A 23689-nucleotide genomic window follows, 5' to 3' on the forward strand; every position below is an offset into this window, starting at 1 on the left:
GGAATACCAGCTGGAGGCACCTGGTGAAGGAAGGTTAAGCTAGAGTACGGAATATTTTGAATTTCGGTAATGGTCGAATTATCGACCTCATGCTTTTGCCACGTTTCGTGAAAATAGCCGCTCGAAAGCCAAAAGAAGAAGGGCTAAAGTTGAGTCATAGTTTGGCCAGTACGTGTTTCGGAAGTTAACACGTCAAAGGCGTTTTACAACATGATTTGGCAAGATTATGGCATATCATTTCATCTATGGGGCACCCGATTAGTATGATCTGTTTCTGACGGCACCATGATTCACTCCATGACGGCATGTTATAGTAGGTTTACCGCAACCTGTGCATGTCAGTTTGTTAGGGATTGGCCGGAGAGCGCGGCGGTGTATCACTACCGCATACAAGTGACGTCGAACACAGCACGTACATGTAGTTATGACCAAAGTAAGCACTAAGCTATAGGACGGGTCGCCACGACGGATGGTTCTTTTATCTGTCTTACCGATGCATGTCTGGAAGGCTTTTTGTAGATCTTGCTGTGTAATTCGTCCAAGAAAGAAATGTTGCCCGATGTCTAGTTTCTTTTGACATGTAGCACCGGCGGGTGAAAGGGCAGCGCCGTCTTGTCCATCTACCATATACTTGATGGTGTCGTCATATCCCCTTTTACTGTTGCTAAAACGTTTTAGATTGTCATGGTAATGCTTGGATCAAACTAAGCATCCTTTTCATTCTGATTCTGTATTTGGAAAGTGACGAACGGATCAGAGATATTAGATGATTGTATATTTTCCGTTGGTAGGTTACGATGACGGCGGGGTGGTGCGGGCAGGCCAAGCTGGTTGTCTCCCTCTTTCTGCTGTTTCACATGACGGTAGGAATAGCCGCTCAAGGTAAGGACCAGTCGGACGACTGTTGTATCTAAAGCCTCTATCTCACTGGACCCGCGACACGTTGACGACCTCTTTGCGATCGGGCGATTTGACGAAGCGCTCAACGAATTTTGTCGATAAAAAACGAATCTTTATACGCTTTTTTGTCTATTCAGTCATATTTCTATATGTTGTGTGGTATTTCAATAATGAAGTCAATGGATACACAAATCCAACTTAGGTCGTAGCGAGGTCGCCATCAAGTGGAATGGGAGCCTTATTTTCGGCGATCGCTGAGCTACTCTTGAGATTGGGCAACAAAAATTGTCCAGATCGTTCAACCATGACCACTCACCATGTCTCTCTGCATTTTTAACAGGAGCTTTTAAATTGCCACATGATTTTCTTGACCAATGTGTAACGGGCCCAAATAAAATATTTCGTTTTTATTCATTTATTTATTAATTTCTATAAACGAAATATAAACATAGATTTGTGTAAGCAAAGTCTCCCTTCGCAGTTCCATTGAAATTAGCCACAACAAATAGATATTGAATCCTAATATAATATGTAACAAAAGTCGGAATTTCGAATAAAAGTAGTTCCTCAAGCTTCAAATAAAGTTCCCCACTTATGCTAGGGTGACCGTCACATTTCCAATCCGGGGCCCGGACGGGCAGTCTTTGGGAACGAAAAGTATAATATAAAAGACAACAAAAACACAAAACGTAACCAAAATTATTCAAGAGCATAGCTTGTGCAAATCTATTGACATACACTTTGAATTTTCGTTTCCGCAAACAGCCCGGCCAGGCCCCGGTTAGCAAAAGTGACTCTAGCATTACCCCGATGCCTCTCCAGCTTCCACCTCCGAGACGCAATGCGATATTCTGTACATGTCTTTGTATAAAATAAAACATTCTATACAAAGTCATAAAGATATTTATTATTTCGCTATTATGCAAAACGCGTTATAGGCCAATATAAAAACATTCCAGATTGTGGGCAGCAAAGCCTGGGTGCAGATTCGGGGTACGTGTTCACCCCAAACCATCCCGACCTGTATCCCCGCAACCTGGACTGTACCTGGACCATTACTGTGGAAATAGACAAGAGAGTGGTCCTGACGTTTGACAGCTTTGACGTGGAGTACCACCACCACTGTGATAACGACTATGTCCTACTGGAGGGGAAAGATGGTGACACCATCAATGAGAACTCAGGTAGGTCTCAGCTTATCGTTTCAGCTTACATACATGTAGGAAGTACTATTATATAATAATCATTGACTTGAAACTCACTATGGTTGACAATTTATCAACATTTCTTATTCACCAGTATTCAAAAACAAATAAGCTGGTAAAGATAGCATTATGAAATTGATAACAAACCAGTCACTTCTACGTGTTGCTGTTGTCTACGTTTGTACATCAGTATTGAATGTTTGTGTGATTGAACCAGTGTACCTACACGTTACACAGATGGGGAAGTCACAGGAATATATCCCGGAGTGGATTTATGGAAGAGGACCATGGATGGAGGTATGAGATTGTGATGTTAGCCTTCCCTACTGCACAAACTAGTAATATGTTGTGCATGATGATAATACCCATTAATGTCTTCATCTGTTCGCCCTGTTCCCTATATGCGTTGCAGTATTGATGATAGGCAGGTTTTTACTTTATTTCACTCCAACTGTACTTTGGAAGTCTGAATGAATTGTAAAGTTTAGAGATAAACATAGTGTAGTCAAATGGCATGAAAGGTTTTTCAGGATCTTTACCATGCAGTCTTTTAGAACTGCAGGTTACCTGATATATATATATCAGCATCACCGCACAGTGCTGTTTTATGAAATTTGCACTGACTGTCTTCTTCCTTCAGGAAAATTCTGCGGTACCAAACCTGACAATTTTACAGTAATGAGGAATTACACCTCTCGAACTAACATCATGATCGTGACTTTCAAATCTGATGAGTGGGTCTCTAGGACTGGATTCAATGCCTCGTTCGTAGCTGTGGATAAAGGTATGATTCCATACTTTCACTATAACTATTTACTAATTGATTTAATTAGACTTTCAATATCAAATAGCAAAAAGCCTTAACATTGATACAAAATTTATTTATATTTATACTGTGACATTAATTACAAATCAGTGCGATGCTTGATGTAAAGTTGTCAAAAAGTTTTTAGGAAGTTTGTTCTTTGTTTGCATCATGTTACAAGAGACAAGTCTGTTTGCTTGCCCATGCAGATCCACCCACGTGCTCTGAGCATGAGAAGGTGTGTGACGACCTGTTAGGATGTGTGGCGTTTGCCAAGATCTGTGATGGCTCAGATGACTGTGAAGACAAGAGTGATGAACAGAACTGTGGTAAGACTATAGATAAGCTGCTTCACATTCCTACGTTATTGGCAATGTTTACACTTGCTGTGTGAAAAAGGAGTGAAACATCTAAAACAACTTTGCTTGGTGTCTCAAGCGAAACTCACTTGGATGATTTAATTGCTTAAAATCTCTTGGGCCAATACAAAGTTACTTTCGCTGATAAAGTTTTCCAATGCCTTCAAAAAGCATTCAGTTGGTCTTTTTATGTGTGGATATGAAAGTTATAAATCTTAAGTGTAATGAAACAAAGCGAATAAACCTGACACCTCTCATCTGTTCGTAATGTTCATATCTTCATTGTATCAACATGTTCAATTTACTGCTCATGTTGTTGTAACAATGCAAATTCTCTCTGGTTTTTGTCCTATACTATAGCATGTGAGCAGATCCCAACAGAGCTCAGCATTTGCAAGGGTACCATTGACTACGGCACGATGGTCTACCCCAACCTGTATGGGCATGAGAACGAGACTGTGCTCCTGAAGTCACCAATCCTGGACAAGCTGCAGGCTCTACAGTCGACCCCACACCCCTGCCATGACGACGTGTTCGCCTTTGTCTGCGCCTTGCTGGCTCCCAAGTGTGCAGACAATAGGATCAAACCACCATGCAGGTACGTGTACTTACTATAGGAAGAATATCACTTTTGAAAAGATATAGAGAAATGATATTCATGAGTGTATTGTGTTATATTCCAGCTGGAAAAGATAGCATATACTGTCTTACCGCAAGGTATTAGTATTGAAACCACACGGAATTGAAAAGCACCAGAATGAGAAAATTATCATTAGTGACCAATTAGTTTTCTGCTTGGACTAGAATTCCAAGGGATTTGCTGTTGCTTACACTTTGTTTGAAGCATGCACAGAAAGTGGAAGACAAAATTACATTTGTTGTAATGACTGGGAAAACTGTGTAAACAATGCACTCAATGGAATACTCAAAAGCCTGCTTGTTTATTCATGGTTCAGTGGTGCATATCCTGGAATGTGACGGACCTGTCGTTACATTTAAAGTTCAACATAGATAGTTTACAAGTCTGTTAGATTAGAAGTAATGCTAGTTGATGACTTTCATTCCACGTTATGTTTATTTCATTATTGTATACTATACCTTTATGATTATCATCATTATCTCCTTTCTGTGTATACTTGCAATTAGCCTTCGGGCATGAATTTGCAAAAAAGTTATTATTGTTATTTGTTGAACCCCCAGGGTCTGGTGCCCAGACATCAGGGCCAGCTGTCAGAACCTCACCGACCTGGTGCCAGACATCTGTGTAACCCTGCCGTTCTCCGAGGACTGCTTCATCAACCGGGCTAAGGATGCTACCAACCAGCAGGGACCAGTCGATTCAGGCAGTGGTATGTGTTCACTGGTCAAGTGCCTGGGGTTTGTGTGTTGGTGATCATGTGCTGCTATGGAATCAGTTTGGTGAAATAGAATGGCTAAATCATTGCCAGACTATCTAATTAATCACAGTTAAAACTAGAGCTATCAAACACTCAGAAATCATGACTGTAACATGTCCGGAACATGAGATATAAAAACTTGAAGTTCCATTGCAGTACCGTTAATGGCGCCAGAGGGCCCAAAATCTATTTGTTTTGTTTTTTTGCCAGCATACAGCATACAACATTTATGCTGTTTACAAGCAAACACACACAAAAAGACAAACAAACAAACAAACACACATAACTGAAAACATAACCTACTTGACGAACGTAATTAGACTTGAATGGTCTGATACTTAACATATTTTTTTTTCTGTGTTGTGAGCAGGTGACTGTGGAGGAGTTCTGCGTGGACCAACTGCCACGTTCCAGTCACCTAACTTTGGGACAGGCAACTACGACAACAACAGGGACTGTGTGTGGTCCATCAGGGTCTCCCCACATCTCGTCCCAGAGATAACTTTCCACAGCTTCAAGCTGGAGGAGGGGCCAACCGACGGGAACTGTCCATACGACTATGTCAGGATCTTTGATGGTGAATGGCCAGACAGCAAGTTCACAAGCTACAGATGTAAGTGATTTTCATCTTTGACTTTGAATGATCTATGTCACAATGATAATTATCAGTATTGTTGATGAAACAACAAACATCTGAAATTGAAAGATTTTGAAGGTGTGAGTCATTTTCTGGATACCCCTGCTTAACAATATATTTCTGTTCCATAGCTGCACCCTATATAACTGATCATCACATGAATATCATTTATTATTAATAATCAAGTCTCATTTCTTGTGTATTCATGCATAACTTTTACATTTGTCTCATGTGATTTTATTTCTCTTTTCTCTTATTTTTTTTTCAGTTCAAAGCGGTGAAACCCCAGGTATATATTTTACCACACCTCACATTTTCTGATCCAATGATCAATCCTTAAAGTTAAAGATACTTTACTCCTGCTGACCTATGCTGTAAACTATCCTAATTTGATAAGTGGACAAGATGGCAGCAGAGAAAAGATTAATGACGATAACAAAACATGACAGATTCCCAGATCAAACTACATTGGACTAGACAAGTACTTCAGCACCAATGACAGTGCCCTTGCTGTTGTATTGAAAAGTCAGCAAAGCACTGTTTTGTATTGTATGGTGCTTTTTTCATAGCACCTATGTGAGGATAAAGACTAGTGGAACTCTAACAGGGTAAACTTGGCACTGATGAAAGCAAGCCAAACATTTTGACCCACAACCTGCTGTTTTCTGTTACAATTTGATATGATCTTGACTTTCACCCATTGGCTTGGCTACCTCTTGTATCTGCCACAGGCAACTGATAATCCTTCAATTCTTTTGATGCAGAGAGGCTCTGTGGGGAACTGACCAGGGAATATGTGGTGAGACCTAAAAGCTATATTGTATCTGTCATCTTCTCAAGTGATGGGAAAAACCCCAAGGAGGGTTTTCGTGCATCTTACATCACAAGGGACAGAGGTATGGCAATTCCTGCAAAATTCTGTTTACTGTGTTGTTTTTCTTCAATCTGTTCTTCTACGCAGATTTGAAGCCGCATCCACTGAGAACTCTACTTGGTCAGTTATAGAACGTGGGGAGAGGAGTCTAGGACACCTGTTTGAATCTGCAAGAAAATGCTCAATGAGATGTACCAAAATTACAACACACATAGTAGTACCAAATATACATGTTTTACAGTGTCAGTGTGAGGTCCCCATCTTGGCACATGTTATTCAGGGTTATAAGGATAAATTCAGGTTCTTTCCAAGTGATTGCAGCAGCGTATACTGTTAGCAAAACTGTAACATGTTGGTAGCATGATCACTGAAACAAATGCAGTACACACTGAAATCTTACTTGTTTCCTTACATTTTGTTCTGCTACTGATTAGATATATCTGAATTCTTACAGGTAACCTGACGTGCCAGAGAGGTGAAGAGAAGTGTGATGATGAGGCACAGTGCATCCCCCTGTCCATATTCTGTGATGGGAAGTTTGACTGCTGGGATAAAAGTGATGAGGAGGGTTGCCGTAAGTTTGTGATGAACGTTTGAGTAGTGGTGGAATATTTCAAAGATCCTGACATAATATCAAACAATATACAAGTATTTAAAGAGATATAAACTGTTTCATGCTAATTTACAGCTATTGAATGCCCTTACTGACAACTACCTAAGGGACTGATGATGATGATGAATGCTTCACCCTTCCTTCAACAGTCACGAATGTAGCGACATGTTACAAGTGTAGCTCATTTGAGAGAATATCTTTAAACCATTAGGTTGGGGGGTTGAACCCTACATGTACTGATTATATTCAACACAATGTTTCAAATGCAACAAATATGGGTACCATGGTTATTTTGACAATTTGAAACAGGAACTGTTCCCCATGTGTTTTCATGTCCTCTTCAGAGTGTGATCCTCTGCGTGGTGAGTTGGAGGACCTGTGTGCGAGGAGAGACGGTGCCAACTACGTGTCCTTCCCAAACATGATCGGGCACAAGACTGCCTCAGAGCTGCAGAACGCACCTGTATATGACAGGTCAGGTTATATTTGATAGAAGTTTCGTTTGGCGAATTTTGTATCTTTTCAGAATCTTTGTACCTGACATGTTGGTGGAGGTCTTAGTGTCTGTCGTCAGTAGATTAGTGCAAAGTCAGATGGCATTACTGACATTGCCGTTTAAACTTTCTCTAATGATAATCATTGATTCCAGTTTCCCATATTTTGTTTGGTGTCTCATGGCCACAGCTTACAGCTCAACAGTGTTCCCTTGCCAGCATGATAACTGAATAAAGTAAACTCACACACATTCATTGTATTTAGAATAGGAATACTGTGAATGTGTGATTTGAAAGAGAATTCTCTACTTTAATTTTCCCTAGATGTAATCTTTGTTGTTCAATAGGTGTATTGTAAACATCGAGACCATTCAGCTTCCCAGACATACTGTGAAATGAGACACTGACTTGCCTAATGTTTTCTCCGTAGCCTGAAGCGCCTGATGCGGAGTCCCTGCCATGACGACATCGGTGTATTCGTGTGTGAGATGATGTCTCCATCGTGTGACCGCTCCACCGCCACCAGCAAGGCTCCCTGCAGGTCCTGGTGTGAGGAAATAAGGTCAATGTCATTGATTTTCCAGAAGTCAGCACAACATGCCACACGGGGGCACCGAAGTAACGACGACCTCTAGTGGTTAATTGGTGCTTTTAACGTTGCGTTTATGCATCTAGAAAGTCAATAAACCACAGGAGGTAGTTAACGTTACCTGAACATGTTTAACATGGACAACAACAACAAGTTACCTTTGCTAATTGCTAATGTCCGCCCATTGTTTGCGAGCAGCGCAAATTGGCCGTCATTCTCGTTTTGCTGCGTGACAAGGGCGACACTCTATAAACTGTATCACATGAAGATTTCAATGGGAGTTTGCATGTAATACTTAAGAGCGCCCTCTAGTTGTTTTCGAAATAAACGCCTCAACTTTGTGAGAACTTTACAGTATCTGCTATCTTATTGGTTAGTCAAATATTGATTGACCAATCAGTATACGACAAAGTTTGTTGTGCAGGAAAGGTAATAGATTTATCCATATGTACATAATATCAGCTTTGGCAGTTTTTATTGGCTGATATTGCTGTAACAATGAACCAATTTGTGTAGAGTAGAAATTAAAATTTTCCACCAAAAGTCTTCACCTGGTTAGCACCTGCTGATTACTAGTACATGGCGTTGTGCTCCCGCAGACTAAATAGTGGTCTGCATTGATTGGTATTCTCTTTCCTTCTACCAATCAGAATCTATCATCTTTAGTCACCAAGTTGGCAATTTTTTTGGCCAATGAATGATACTCGCTAGAGGTCGCTCTTTAAAAGTGAATGTAAAATTGCATTGATAAGTTTCCCTAGTTGCAGTTCTAACTCATTCCGCTACTACCTTGTGGCATTCTTAATGTAGCCAGTCAGAGATAATGTCGAGACGTTGTCGTCGATTTGAGCAAAATTTTGAGGTGTCTTTGAATGACAGTTGGACAAAAAACTGGAAAAGGTAAACCTGCAGGATTGCATAACTTAGGTTCCAGGTAGTGTATAAGTTCATAAACGATTATGATAGTTGTTGCATACCCTTTAGATTTCTATAAACTATCCAGCTGGCTGCACATAACGTTAGTGCTGAATGTCGGACGACTCGGACCATTGCTGATATATGAAATGTTCCGCCATGTTGCCAGGGTGCTCACACGTAGTAATGTCAAGTGCAGCCCTGACATTGCTCCCATCTTTTGTAATGATTTAACTAATGATTAATACGTACTGTAAAATTGCTATAACTTTATTATGTCAAATTCTGTACGGTAGTTAGCTCCATTTTAACAACCTATAGGTCCACATGGTCACTGGGTGGGGACGTCTACGGGTGTCAATGAAATGGACAGGTACTTCAGCACCAAGGGCAGTGCTATTGCTGTTGTTGTTGTTGTTGTATTGGAAAGCGAGCACTGCTTTGCATCATCGCCGTAGGCACTCCCGTTACACGACCGGGGGACAGGCAAGAAGTCAATGCCTTGCTAAATGTTTACTATTTGAGTCTGGGATGCTTTTCAACAATGTACCTCCATCCACAACAGTGGTATTCATTTATCACCATTTTGTGGTATATCAACCAGTCCTCTCAACAGTTTCATCATCATTAACATTATCAAATCTACTGTTTATGTGCAGGTCAGCCTGTGAGGGAGAAGATGAGTGGCCTGAAGACTTCCCCTCTTGTGACATCATTGAAGGCCAGGATGTCAACAACTGTGTACAAGGACAAACAGCCCGTGAGCTCATTAAAATGTTTCTCTCTCATTGTCAAAACGCTGACCAGAGATAATTGAAGTGATGCCGAGAAAAATAATGTCTGCTGATTATCATTGGAATTTAGAAATATGTCAAATACAAGGCATTAAGTCACCCAGAATTTTCGAATACTGTTTCTAATGTCTTTCCACATTTCATGTAACCAGTGTTCTCAAACCGAATATCTTAGGATTGTAAAATGCAAACTTCGACTTTTTACTGTTACTATCAAGAAGCTGACAGCTGTTTTCCATCCTCAGAACTCTGTTACCATGGGAATGGAGCCAACTTCAGGGGCCAGACTTCTGTGACTGAGACTGGGCGGAGCTGTACAGCCTGGGCAGATCATCAGTACGAGGTCAGCAACTTCAAATGGGCCAACCTGGACAACAACTACTGCCGCAACCCTGGTAATGTCGCCGAACGGCCATGGTGCTATGTGGACAACCAGTGGGAGTATTGTCGTGTTCAGCCATGTAGTGGTGAGTTGTGACTGTTTGTTATATGTAATATGCTAACGTTATACATTGTTTTTGAGCATTGTGTACTGGCAATACCATTTGGCACTGATTGGACCTGGTCATGGACCCTTTTGAGTTATGGAATCAGTAAAAAGAACCAAAATTTTCTGTTTTTAGGACAGTTTTGCCCCAACCGAGGACTTCCCAGAAATGTACAAGCCACTCCCATGAAAGAGTTCTACTGGCCGGGAGATAAGGTAACGTACCAGTGTGACTCCGGCTACACTGTGCAGGGCTCTGCAGTCATCAAGTGCCTGGACAACTCCACCTGGAGCAGCAGCCTTCCTACCTGCATCGGTAAATACAGATTTCACACTCACTGATTTGTAGGAAGCTGAAAAGCTACACAGCTGTCAAGATTTGATGTAAGTCGGCCTGAACTGGATGGAATAATTTTTGCCTGATTTGAGTGAGCATTCTTTCACACAGTTTTGCAATGCTTGTGTTCTTGCCACAGTGAACGAGTACAGACAGTTACTCGGGGATCTGTTTGATGTGTACAGCCCAGAGGCAGCACCCTCGGAGCTACCAGTGGACGTGACTGCAGTGTTCTCTGGACGCATTCTCAACATAGTGTCATTGGTAGGCTGTCTCTAATCTTTAGTCCAGCACTCTTACATAGAAGACTAGTAGTATCCAAACTAATGGTTCTCAGAAAGTGCACTGTTTAGACACAGAAGAGACTTCCAAGTTCCAATACAGTTTTTTGATCTTCAATTACAATCAGTTACAATCTTCCCATCTTTTAAGTGTGATCTTGGGAAATAAGATTTTTCTTTATCATTATTATGTAGAATGTCCGTCTCAAATAATGTTAAAAGAAAATCCCTCAAATGTTGTAACAAAGATGCATGTTTTGTAACTATTCAAACTGACACAACAAAAAACACTTTTCAGAGCAGGAATGTCATTAATGATAATAATCATGCTTTCATGTACCATGGGCAATTTTCAATGTAATATCCCTATAAGCATAGACTCGAACAAAATCACCATTGAAATGAAAATGTTCCCTTTCCTGTTCATGAATAGGATGAGACTGGACCAGAAGTGCAAACTGAAGCTGTGCTAGAATTGGTGAGTAAAGCAATTCACAACTGTGATGCCTAATATCATAGAGCTTTGATCGATTTAAGTTGAAGCAGATTGACTTTTGATTATAGATTGATCTAAAGTAAATGAAAACAAATCATATTACTCACTGAATGCTGTCATCTCCCATCTGGAAACCATGATAAACTTCTGAGTATACCAGAAGCTGACTTTTAGCTATGAACTTGTATATCACCTCTTGCAGCGCTGGCTTGACAAAAGGCTGTCTTGGTCACCCACTGCATATGGTAACATAGAGACCTTACAACTGGCTCATGCGAGGGTCTGGTCTCCCGCTGTGATTCTGCAGAGGAAGTGAGTGAAGCTAATTTACCTTGGGACTAATGTGTCACTTAACTACATTAGAGACAAAGACATTAGCCATTGGCTTTGGTAAAATTTTACTTCTATCTTCACGAGAATGATCATCTGACTGTCCTGACAGAACTGAAAGAATATTTGGTAACATTATATGTAATTCAATGAAAATTGTATAGCAGGAATTCACCTTGTGCTACAAAACAAATTGAGTTATCTAACTAAGAGGCTGTTGGCAGTTAGGCAGAGATTTCATGTTTATTCCTGAGGTTGATGGTAGCCTCCTCAACAATAAGAAAAAGTTTGATATCATCATGTTAATCCATAAATTACGATGTAATTTAGTAAGGTGAATACTCTTTCCAAATTTTCCAATGTCAGCGCTGACACCGGCTTCACCAGATGGCCAATTGTGGACGTGACCTTGACATCAGCAGGGGAGGTCATCTGGCTGGTGCAGACCCTGGTCACCACCACCTGTGACCTTGACCAGTACCTTTTCCCCTATGACTCCATGACATGCCCAGTGTGTTTAAAGACAGACATTAACAAAGGTGAGCTTTTCCAAATGGGACCAAGTTTGTGTCTAATTAGTTACCCTAGATGCATGCTACAGGTGTGATATCTTGAAAAAAAGAATGATCCATTTTTTTGTATGCATGCCCATGTAACGTTGGGTAACATAAATTCGTGGGGTACTTAAATTCGGGATTTTTCGAAAACGGGGCATTTAGGGATATGTGCTAGATGCAACCTCAGTAATACCGCTAGAAATGCAAACTTGACAGACTAACGTATTTAGAACACTGTCTGAAAAGCTTCGATAAGCATGCATTAGAAGTTGGCGACGTCAAAAACTCTCCGTCCCTTATTGGAACAGTCTGAGGGCTTCGTGGGAGAATCACACTACATCGTTGTCGGCTGGTTTATAAGACAAATGTCACATCCGCTTCCTGCTAAACACAATCATTTACAAGACAACTTATTTTCTTAAAATTGCTGACCTGCAATTGGACTCTAAGTGTGATCAATCATCAAAACCCCTCTCTGTTGCTACAACCTACGGCACGTGTATTTTCCCGCCGCCATATCATTACCCAGAATCCTGTTGTCAAGCAGACGACAAAGGTAATTGTGAGGAACACTTTTTTGTTTAAATGTTGCGTGTGATTGTGGACTGAGGACGATGTTTTCCTCAAAGTTTGCTCCTAACACAACAAGGAATACATGGACATAGTAGTATTATCAATGCTACGGCATCCGGCTAACTTTCCATGAATAATGTACACGTTGCCATGACGGTGGATGTCGACTTTGACGTTCTATAGCTACCGACTCAACACACGGGTTGTTCCCGACGGCCTGATGTGTGCGGTACGGCCGTTTTTTCGTGTATTTTTTTTACTTGGACACGTCTATATCCATAGCACTCTCCTCAAGCCAAGGATGGAACGAATAGCTGCTGTATAAAATGCAATTAGCGGTAAGATATTCAAGACGAATCTTCTCTCCCGAATTAATGTTCACCCTGTCCGACAGCACCGTCATTGTGCGTGCGGCGGACGGTAGTTTCAAGTTGAAATATTATGGTGTCAGCACAACTAGAGACAAAATCTACCATATATATGATTAGTGCAAAGATAGTACATGATACTGACAGAATAATAGAAAAAAAGGATGGTTTATTGTTCTGCTAGATTGATTTCAGTCAACCATTATCGGAAAAATCCCGAATTTATGTTACCCGACGTTAGATACATCAACATACAAGTGCATGCAAAGTAGGACCTATTTAGGACATTACATGGCGAAATCTACAAATCAAGAACATTTGTAGCTTTTCCTTCACAATTATATGGCTCTACTAACAATAGAATATCAGGCATGAACCTTTTATTTCTTATTTTGTTCTATAGGTGAGAAGCTGAGCTGCCCCCTTGAGGGTAACATGACAGCGGAGAACAACCTGAACTGCAGCACCTCCTCTCAGACATCCACAGGAGAGTGGGCCGTCACCATCACTGCTGACAGCGCCAACGACACCGGCTGCCTGAAGCTGGCGCTGCAGCGAAACCCGACATACCACATGTGCACCACCATCGCTCCCACCATCATCCTGGCCATCCTCATGGCCATCACCTTCCTCATCCCAATAGACAAGGTTAGCGCTGTTCTCACACCCATAGATGGAAGGAGAGAGACACAAGCACAGAACATTGACAGAGTTTATCAAAAAGTATTTACATCTGTGTAGCAGTAGCATGCATAGTCCAATTAGTGACCCTACCTCTGGACCAAAAAGCTGTGAGTTTGAATCCTGGCTGTGTTGCTCACCTAACATGTGCCCTACTGGAAAGAGTTGTAGTCTTTAATACTAAGATGGTAAGTTAAAGACATCCAGAGCATTTCATGAGGCTTGAAACTTGAATTAAAAAAATCCAATTTCTAGTCATTCCTACACATAGTAAGTTTCAATAACACTATTCAATTACATATCGACATTAAAGGAGCAAAGATACGATGTCGTTGTGTGGTGAAAACCCAAGTCCTAACAGACTGACCCTGACTGTCCATCAAAATTAGTGGTTTGACCAATAAGAGAGTGACTGCATGTCCTTCAAATATTTACATTTCTATGCTTTGACTTTGCATTTCTATGTTATGGTATCGGTCTATTTACGCTAGGCGCGTGAAACTAAAAGATCACCATGTAGCTTATTTTTGTGCCGCTTTTGAGAACTTTTGATAAGAAATCTGCACGCAAATATGCTTAACAGTGGCAACAAATGTCAATTTCATAGAGATTACAGCAACTAGAATACTTCCAGTTTTCAAGCCTCATAAAATGCTCTGGGTGCCTTTAAGCCATGATCCACTCACAGTTCATTGTATAATTGTGCTTGTTGAAAGGAGCTATAGGAGAATTTCCTCGGGACAATATAAACAGAAACACGGTATATACAGTAGCATCTGTCTTCTCCGTCATGACCATTGGAAGAATAGCTCTTCATTGAGCTTAACAGTTTCGAGATCATTATCACTATATTATTGTTTAAATGACTTAGTCACTTTGCTTCATTACCTGCAGGGAGATCGCCTGGGCTATGGGATGGGTGTCCTGTTGTCGATGGTGGTGTCACTTGTAGTCATCACAAGCTTCCTTCCCCGCTCCACTCATATTCCCTTTGTCGGTAAGTCACTCATGATCACAACATTGTTAAGTTATCTGTCAGATGAAATATCTGATATCATGTTATATTGGTTTTGCATCATTTAAGCATTAATGTGCAAATTGATTATTATCTATGAGGATTCTGTGATTGGCATCCTGCATGGAAAGAGTCTGTCATCATGGATTTCAACTTGTGAGTGTGGATTATGAGCTCCTCTTACATTTATCAATTTTTTTGTTAGTATTTCTACATTGATTTTCATCATTACTAGGTGCTGTGTACAGTATAAGTGATGGTACAATATTATGAAAATGACACACAATCTGTATATGGTAATTCTATGCTTAAAAACCTACATGTATATAGTTTACATAATTCAACTCATGAAGACTTATGACTGTGAAGTATTATGAATTCTTACGAAAGAACATGATACACCAGTGGCATCTGTTATTCTGCCTTTGCAGGGACCTTTGTGGTTGTGTCCATGTCCTTCATGGCGTTCTTCATGCTGGTGACTCTTGCCATCATCATCATATCTGGCAAGGAGGGCGACCTCCCACCTTGGGCTCGCACTGTCTTCCTCAGGTACATGTATCCTCATGCATTACAAACACACGTGTCCCTGGTGCTGAACAACATCCATACACAGGCAAACACACCTTTCCCTGGTGTTGAACATGATCCATACACAGGCAAACACACCTTTCCCTAGTGCTGAACAGCATACACAGGCACACACACCTTTCCCTGGTGCTGAACATGATCCATACATAGGCAAACACACCTTTCCCTAGTGCTGAACAGCATACACAGGCAAACAACCTGCTGAACACCACCCACCCACAGGCAAGCACACCTCTCCCTGGTGCTGAACACCATCCACACTCAGGCAAATACACCTGTTCCTGAGCAACATCTGAACACAAGCTTATACAGCTGTCCCTGAACCCTTAACTATCCATACACCGACAAATATACCAGTCCTGTCCCTGGTACTGAACATCAGCCACACACAGGCAGACATACCAGTATCTTCATCAGGTACATGATGGAATGTTTTCATACTGCAAAGCCTTTTAGTCCACAATTTACAGTAAATGGACGATATCATCAGTACAAGTATCTATGATGTTGATCACAAAATAATTACGGGATATATATTGAGTACTTGTTGTGTATTACTGCATGATTTATCTAAAAAAAATCTTTACATGTCACTCTTTTTACAAAAGTACTAGAAGCTAAGCTGCCAAACTAATATTGTGCTAAATATCATCATGTTATTGTTTTTATCAGATCTGTTAGAGATATTTTGCATAGTATTACATATATGTGTATACCAAAACAGTTCCTAACCTCATTGTTTTTCTACATCATAGAATTGTGTAACCGGTTTAATCAATGTACTTTGTTCTTCCACAGGTACATGGCCCAATTCCTCTTGATGGGAAACCTGGCGAAGAAGTCCAAGAAGTCTTACACACTGGAGGCTCCCCCCAGCAAGAAGGACGTCATCTTTGAGAACGGCTCCTACACAAACCTCTGGGAGGTGGGGACGCAGAACGGGAAGGAGAAGACAACAGGTGAGCAGACAAAGCCAGTCGACGAGGACCTGAGAGCCATGATTGACGGGATTAAGAGCAGTATTGACAACCTGAATGCCAATATTGAAGCCATGCAACAAGACAAGGATGAGGAGGAGAGCGAGTGGGTGGTGCTGGCTCATGTGTTGGACCGCCTGAGCCTGCTTCTGTACATCCTTGCCTCCATTGCTGCCGTGCCCCTGTCCCTGTATCTGGGGCGCCCCTAGCTACAGAGATGCACCAAAATGAATGAGGATGTTCAGGCCATACCAATTCATTTCCTTGGTTATTTTACATCTTAAATTGAAAATATAGCAAGGGGACATCGTGAAAGCAAAGAGCTTGGAGGAAAACCTGAATATGACTAATCACCCCCACAAAAGTGAGTACAGCCAAGCATAAACCTGTTCCTCAGGCTTTGTTTTAATTTTGTTTTCCCAATAGGCATAATTTTTAAAAATCCAAGAACCAACCAATTATATAGGTGTGGCCTTAGATGCCAGATTGTGGGCATTACTTTCCCTTTATGGGTGAGGGTAAGATGATTACAAGCTGTATTGCGTAAGGAGCAATAAATCGGAATACTGTTTTAGTGTGCCTGGCAGACAGACTTATGCAAAGCCTTATCTTAGGATACCCTAGTAATACACATTTTAATTCCGAATCAGTACAATAGACAATGTGCTGAAAAAGTGTTCATATTAACCAAGACTAGTAACAATGTGTGATGAAAAATTATATCTGTCAAAATGACATCATGTGCCTTTGACTGGTAACACACAGATTGAATAAATATTGCAACCATGCTGTGTTCTGCATAGTTGTAAGTTACAGATGTGTTGTATTCAACACTAAGGTAATTGTGCTTAACTGGAATCATTATACAGGTTTTGTGCAAATTACTTCAGAATCATGGATCAGTATCAATTGTTTGTTGGCTAAAAGACTTTTCAATTTTATTGATTCTGTGGAAGTGAGGAATGTTTTGTAAATGCGGAGTTGTCATTATAACAAGTAAACATACTGGAAGAGGGTGATTTTGGTGCAAGGCTGAAGAACGGTAATCAAAACATCTAGTTACTAGAGACTGTTCCTTCCTTGCTTTTTAAATGTACTTATCAGTAGTTTGAGATCAATATTATCATACCTTAGACATTAATACATGTTTTATTTCACACTTAAGGCGACTTAGCAATGATCATAAAACTAACAGTATATTATACTTGAGGGTGAATGTCAAGCTATCTTGTTGAAGATAGCTTATTAGTAAGTATCTTGTCTACTATACTTCAAAACAATCTACTTTATTAACACTTTTTTGTATTCTCAAATTGGGAAGCACAAAGGAACTAATAAAGCATTACTTTGAATGTTTGTATCTTATTATTCTCTTTGACTAAATAGTGAAAATATGATACATCTAATGTAGGATGATGACTGCTTGTATCCTGTTCTATCAACACATTGTCAAAACATGAGTCGGGACATACATGTAAGTTGTTTCTGCAGCTTTTTAACTCATATTTTTGCATGGTTTGTCAAACTTACAAAATGTTAACAAAAGCTGGAAAATGCTCTATGTCCTAAAAACAGATATATAAGTTTTACAGAAGAAAAAAAACTGTAACAGTGAGTCTACTTACTTCAGACAGGTTTTTGTTTTTACATCACATTTTTGTAGATAATATCTAATATTCTATCCTGCTGTGATGGAACCATTGTCAGGCAAGGCAAGTATACCTGTGGTTCTGAATATCTCCATATAGACAAATCTTATCGTGCATAAACATTTACCGGGAGCAAGGCTTGCTGGTGTGGCTGATTTGTACCAATTAAGATATGTACTGACATGTGCAGATCTGTCATCAGTCAAACAGACCACTCCTTGGTACTGAACACCACACACATACACATACACTGTGGTCTTAAGCACCACACTCAGAGTCAATTAGACCTGTCCTTGGTACTGAATGCCATCCATGCACAGGTTATCATATCTTTTTCTGATGCTGACTGCCATCCACAGGCAGGCACACTTTGTGCTGAATACCAATCATTTGTGCTGAATGTCACTCAAACAAACCTGTCCTTAGTGCTGAATACCATCCAATTAACACCTTTCCCTGGTGCTGAACACCATCCACATGCAGAAAAGCACACCTGTACCTGGTGCTGAACAAAATCCACATGCAGACAAACACATCTGTACCTGGTGCTGAATACCATCCATACCCAGGCTCAATGCCTGTCCATGGTGCTGAACAACATCCGCACTCAGGCAAACATGCCAATCCTTTGTGCTGAATGCCATCTACATACAAGAAAACACAAAACATACCTGTCCTTCATTATTCATGGCGATGATGGTTCACAGCAAAACAAAAAATGGTCACTCCAAACAAAGATAAAACTACAAGCAGAAATGTTTTTGATCCTTGCTCTTTATTTCAACGTTTTATGTGAAGGCTCCATACCAATGGCATTACAAATATGCAACTTCAGTATGTAAATTTCTACTTTATGGAAATATATTATTAAGAAATACATCAGATTGAGTTCATTCGATTCAACAAATGTATCATATAGATAATTTTCTTACTGCATAGAACATATCTTAATGCAAGCACTAATTTTTCTATTCTTCTAAGGTTAAACAATTTCCTCATAAAGGGATCAGTGATTTTGCCACATATTCACCCAAGGCACAATATTCAATGCTATGGCACTTATTCTATGGCATTACAATTCTACTATCTACAGTGGCATCTGATCTATTGCACTGAGGAGTTATTGCACATTATTGATACTCAAGTATCAGCAGCATCGTTTGTATGAAAAAAGAAAAAGTTTGAAATCCTTTCCGTCAGCTTACCATCCCTTATCACATTCCTATTGCACAACATACGTAATTCGATACCTGAAACCAAACAGTCGCTAAAGTTACTGATCACCATACTTTGTCATCACGTGTTTTGAGAAAACTGCGGCAGCCATTCTGAAACTATCTCAAATTCTCCCAATCTAAATCTGTGAAATTACACTGGAATTCAGATTGACTGACCAATCAGGGAATTCAGAGGATTCCTAGTATCCACAGAAATGTTCAGTGATCCTATTAACCAATGCAAAAATCATTATCTCATTACAAAATCTTGCTTTAAAGAAGCATTCAGTTTACCTAGTGCTTAGTAAACCTAGTAGCAACTGTGCCGTGCATGCACATCTTCAGGTTTCCCTTCAGTGATTCTTTCTTTCCAGTAACAAATCATTGACATGTGGAACACAGGATCTAGTAAACATATCGAAGTGCAAACTGGACATTCGGTCAGGAGCTTTTCTTCAGTTTCACTTTGAACCTATTGATCTTTGACTTTTATCTGCTTGCAAATGTACCTGCTGATCCCTATGTAATAACCATCTAAAAGCCAGATGACCGGTACCTTTCTCGTAAATATTAAGTATAAAACAATATGTCATTTGCACATAGATAAAGGTTTAAGTCAAAACGTCCAAGACAGAGACTGTAAAAAGCTGGTGAGACCTAGTAGTCACAGTTTCGACAACCATGATGATTACAGGTGTTGGTACACCCTTAACTTGTACATTCACCTGCACTGGCAATTACCTATAGTGGAATTCGGTTCAGAAGAAACCTAGTAACCACAGGATCCTGTCAGTTGCACAGATCACAGGTCAAAATTCCCACAGTAGCAATGTCTTGTTTTGTGCATGACCCAAACAGCTGACACCACAATGACATAGAAATTATAGCAGCAATCTTGATCTACAGATTCAGGAACTGTTTGTTATATAGTTATGTATATTTTAGAGATCTTAGCAGCAACTTTAGTTTTCTAGAACAATGACGGCTTTCACATTGTTTCTTTCTTTCTGTGGGAAGTTTGATCTGTGAGTCCAATCTATTACGACAAAAGTAAAAAGATTAAGATTTAATCCCAAGCAATCTTGCTTTTCTGATCCGTATCCGTCATGACTTCAGTGTATGTAGTTTAGGCATGGCTCTCCCCAGTATCCGGCTCCACCGATGCTTTGGGCCTGCAACAGAACATAGATGTTAAAGAAATGTTTTGAACCAATAAAAACAGCACGATAGTATTGTATACGTACATTATGATATGATTTCAAACTAAATTGTTGTTCAGCCCATATATGATGTTAATTTTTCTATTGTTTTACTTGATACTGATCAATATATCATTTGAGTTCTCCTGCCACTGTAGTCGTGCTCATCTGCACTTAAGCACCTAGGGAGCAGGGGGTCATTCTGAGTTTGAGAATTATAGAAAGGATACAATCCGTTCTGTGTGCATCTGATCTACTCCCTGGTGAAGAGGGATTAGAGCTATTAACACATTTGTGCTCATGTATTGACATACATTTTGTGGCGTGTACTTACTTCCACCGGAACACGTAGAGCACAGCTATGAGGATGATGACCAGGATGAGCAGGATGCCCAGAGCGATCACAGCTATAGCCCACCCGGGGGTGCCAGCCTCAGCAGCAGTTGGCTTGGCCAGTAGGTCATATGGAGCATAGCCAACAACCTGTGTGAAAACAAGCAGAAAGACTTTGAAAAAAAGTTATAATCCTTTAACTGATACTTATAGCTGTGAATCATTTCTAAATGCTGACTTGGTGAACTGATGAGCTGTAGCATTTGTCCTTGACTGGTGTTGTATAATCTCCTACTTTTATTCATAGTAACCCCATGGATGTGTACTGTATGGGAGGGCAAGAAGAGGAATGGACAATTCAACTCTGTAGTAATCTAATAGACAACAATGTTCAAATTCACAGACAAGCTTGTTATTACATGATGTCGACATTGATCCACTATGACTAGATCACAAGTCCTGTAATTCTTATCAAATTAGAAAACAAATCCCTTTCTTCATTATACTAATCTTAACACTTAAAAGACACAACATAACCTGATGATGCATTGAAGAACTTGATGACTTACATTTTCCACATCAGTCTTGCCCTTCTGTAGAGCTATCTTCAGCTCATCTTGATCAAACAGGGAGAAGCCAGTCAGGGTCCTGTTCACCTGCCCAGACAGTTCTGGGTGGGGTAAGCTCATGGCAAGGTCAGATGGAGTGCACAGGTCATTCTGTTGGGGGATGTGGACAATTATGCCAACCCTGGAAAAATGTTTGATATAAAAGTTCAGTCAGAGATGAATGAAATGAACATTGGCATGAAACACATTCACATTTGACTCCGATCAACTTGCACCTTTTTGAATTCATACCTTAATTCTTTTCAAGGTAGGAAAAATAGCATTACATCATGATGTCTATTCAAGAATTAATCAAACAGTGTAACTTACTGTCAATACAGTCCTTGTGTGAAAATATGTTAAGTCTTGCAAAGTCTACATCGCATACATGTAAATTACATTTTGCATCAACAAAAACGCCTTGGTAAACAACTTGACAATTTGAGTATTGTACATTATATGTTAGAAAATCTACAGCATGTATGAGATGATCACTGGTATCAAGGAATACATTTCAAATTACTTAATACAATGTAGGTTTATGTTGAAAGAATGTTCATATGACTATATTTGCTTACTCCAAATTCTTGTCTTTATCAACTGCCCTTGGTGTGCCAGGGATGAAAGTGATGTCATTCACACCTACAATGTCTCCCCTGTTGGGTCTGGAAAAAAAAAATTAAAAATGAAAACACCATGCTTCATCATTAAAATTGATACTAAACATACTTAGATATAATATAGAGTGAAGAGAAGCACACTCACAAAGTCAAAAGCTGTCACAGAGCTTTGGAATATGCGTGTCATCTAAGATTAGTGAGCCACATCAAAAAAATTTCAAGTGAAGTATACGTCCACATTGCTAATGACAAAAAGGCAACAATTCTGACTCGTACATGCAGTGTGACCTACCCTTGGTCTTCAGAAGCCTGTGGACAACATATGGGGAATGCACCCCTCCCTCTGCAGTACCTGTTAACCAAGTTGGCTACCTTTGCCCTGAGAGCTGCTTCAACCATAGGGTACTGGAACAAAGAAAAGTGTAATCATTGTACAGTAATGATTATTATGTATATAGTAGAGTGGATTCATTCCTCAAGCTAACCGACATCTTTCACACCGCAGTCGTCCCTCAGTAAGACATCTGAAGCCGGGTAGTTCCTGTGTAGAATTTTTAATCAGTCTAGTACCACAACCACTGAACAGTAATGATTATTATGGTAACGTTACTTTAAGTTCTCTGTCTTTGGTTGCTGTTGCTAGACGTGGTCTCTTGGTGCTGGGTTTTGCTTGGTTCAGTTACAAGTCAATTGTCCCTCTTAGCTAATTAACTCTTGGTGACTTGTGCTTGCTTGGTAACTTGTCTTTTGTATCTCATCATCTGATAAAAAAGTATATGCACTTCTGGCAATCCAAAGATGACATAAAACCCAATCCATTCTCACCTTCCCAGCAGGCATGTCCTGAAACTTCAAGAAAACAGCATTCTCCTTTTCAGTTGAATGAACTGTGGTGAAAAATAACAAAGACCTTAAGTTTTAAAACAGTGTATGAAAACATCATTTGCAGACTTTTCAGACAGATTTCAATAACAGATTTCAATTCATCATAGTTGTTTACAAGGCTCAGCATTATCTCAACACAACTTATTAATGAGGAAAAGGAGGGTCTGATGATGGTACAGTCTGTCATTAATTTCGTTCATTTAAAAGACATATTTTGCATGATGCTTCATGATAATCATGATAGTCAAAGTACAGATAGTGTCCTGTTTGTAAATTTTGTAGGAAATTAACCATCATAAACTATACCCATCATAAAGATATGATACAGTTTATCAATAACAAATTGGTATTTGCTGTGACTCACAGGGACAGTTATTCCCTGCACACATCTGCACATCAGTGCTACTGCCCTGGCATGTTGGCTGGCCAAAGCTAGGCTCAGGGCTGTCACACACCCTGGTCCTGGACTGCATGCCCAGGTCACATGTCTTACTGCACGGCCCCCAGTCAGACCATGGTCCCCAGCCGCCAGAGTTCACTAGAAGGAGTGAGGCGGGGATTGAAGGGGATATGGAAATATAAGCAGTCAGTGACAATGTCAACTAATGGATTTTCTATCCCATAAGCTTAGGGTTAAAAGAGTAGGAAGAAGTCGACTACACAGTCAAGAACTTTAAATTAGTTTATTATTAGATACTTGTTACATAAAACAAAAACAGTGTGTAATATTAGCCAATCTGTATGTGCTTAAGTGTCATGCGAATGAAACAGTTTACAGTGAAAAAGATATCATAATAATTTCTATTGTTAATGATTAACAAGTAGATCTACATGCATACCTAATAGTATCATTTTAATTCTGAAACACCTAAGGCACATAATTACAAGCTTACTCTTGGATAA

The 23689-nt window shown here is 40.0% G+C and overlaps 2 protein-coding genes and 1 long non-coding RNA gene across 4 annotated transcripts in view; 1 reads left to right on the plus strand and 2 right to left on the minus strand.

Moving 5' to 3' along the window:
- Nucleotides 1–771: 771 nt before the first annotated feature.
- Nucleotides 772–17627, plus strand: LOC136428137 (uncharacterized). 2 transcript variants are annotated; one of them, XM_066417442.1, is made up of 24 exons: nucleotides 772–882; nucleotides 1860–2084; nucleotides 2343–2402; nucleotides 2746–2889; nucleotides 3120–3239; nucleotides 3630–3867; nucleotides 4470–4618; nucleotides 5034–5279; nucleotides 5572–5592; nucleotides 6068–6199; nucleotides 6632–6751; nucleotides 7135–7264; nucleotides 7715–7846; nucleotides 9448–9548; nucleotides 9828–10049; nucleotides 10206–10385; nucleotides 10546–10670; nucleotides 11121–11165; nucleotides 11386–11495; nucleotides 11880–12052; nucleotides 13415–13659; nucleotides 14587–14689; nucleotides 15139–15259; nucleotides 16097–17627. In XM_066417442.1, exons 1-24 carry the CDS (start codon nucleotides 798–800, stop codon nucleotides 16482–16484), a joined length of 3615 nt encoding a protein of 1204 aa, XP_066273539.1. In that variant the 5' UTR covers nucleotides 772–797; the 3' UTR covers nucleotides 16485–17627. The 2 variants fall into 2 exon arrangements, with proteins under 2 accessions (XP_066273539.1, XP_066273540.1); XM_066417443.1 differs by having other exon boundaries at nucleotides 5037–5279.
- LOC136428138 (uncharacterized) lies at nucleotides 6617–8120 on the minus strand. Its single transcript, XR_010754578.1, has 3 exons — nucleotides 8032–8120; nucleotides 7697–7828; nucleotides 6617–6719 (listed from the first exon to the last, which is right to left on the minus strand). It is a non-coding gene; the product is annotated as an uncharacterized lncRNA (long non-coding RNA).
- A 1053-nt stretch (nucleotides 17628–18680) lies between the features above and the next one.
- LOC136428136 (fibrillin-1-like) overlaps nucleotides 18681–23689 on the minus strand; it is a 31927-nt gene continuing 26918 nt past the window's right edge. The window contains exons 50-56 of the mRNA XM_066417440.1: nucleotides 23151–23324; nucleotides 22727–22788; nucleotides 22194–22306; nucleotides 21860–21946; nucleotides 21243–21423; nucleotides 20675–20823; nucleotides 18681–20313 (exon numbers count right to left, since the gene is read on the minus strand). Of these exons, the coding sequence (XP_066273537.1) occupies nucleotides 20268–20313; nucleotides 20675–20823; nucleotides 21243–21423; nucleotides 21860–21946; nucleotides 22194–22306; nucleotides 22727–22788; nucleotides 23151–23324 (812 nt within the window). The 3' untranslated portion in view covers nucleotides 18681–20267. The remainder of the gene's footprint in view (nucleotides 20314–20674; nucleotides 20824–21242; nucleotides 21424–21859; nucleotides 21947–22193; nucleotides 22307–22726; nucleotides 22789–23150; nucleotides 23325–23689) is intronic.

This window comes from Branchiostoma lanceolatum, chromosome 2 (genome assembly GCF_035083965.1).
Source record: "Branchiostoma lanceolatum isolate klBraLanc5 chromosome 2, klBraLanc5.hap2, whole genome shotgun sequence".
Classification (NCBI taxonomy): domain Eukaryota; kingdom Metazoa; phylum Chordata; class Leptocardii; order Amphioxiformes; family Branchiostomatidae; genus Branchiostoma; species Branchiostoma lanceolatum.

What these genes read in the sequence shown, in the direction of transcription:
- LOC136428137 (XM_066417442.1), top strand. Translation starts at nt 798, where the DNA reads ATGACGGCGGGGTGGTGCGGGCAGGCCAAGCTGGTTGTCTCCCTCTTT. An exon ending in GGTAGGAATAGCCGCTCAAG is followed by an intron (nt 883 to 1,859) that starts GTAAGGACCAGT and finishes AAAACATTCCAG; the next exon opens with ATTGTGGGCAGCAAAGCCTG. An exon ending in TTCTCAACATAGTGTCATTG is followed by an intron (nt 10,671 to 11,120) that starts GTAGGCTGTCTC and finishes GTTCATGAATAG; the next exon opens with GATGAGACTGGACCAGAAGT.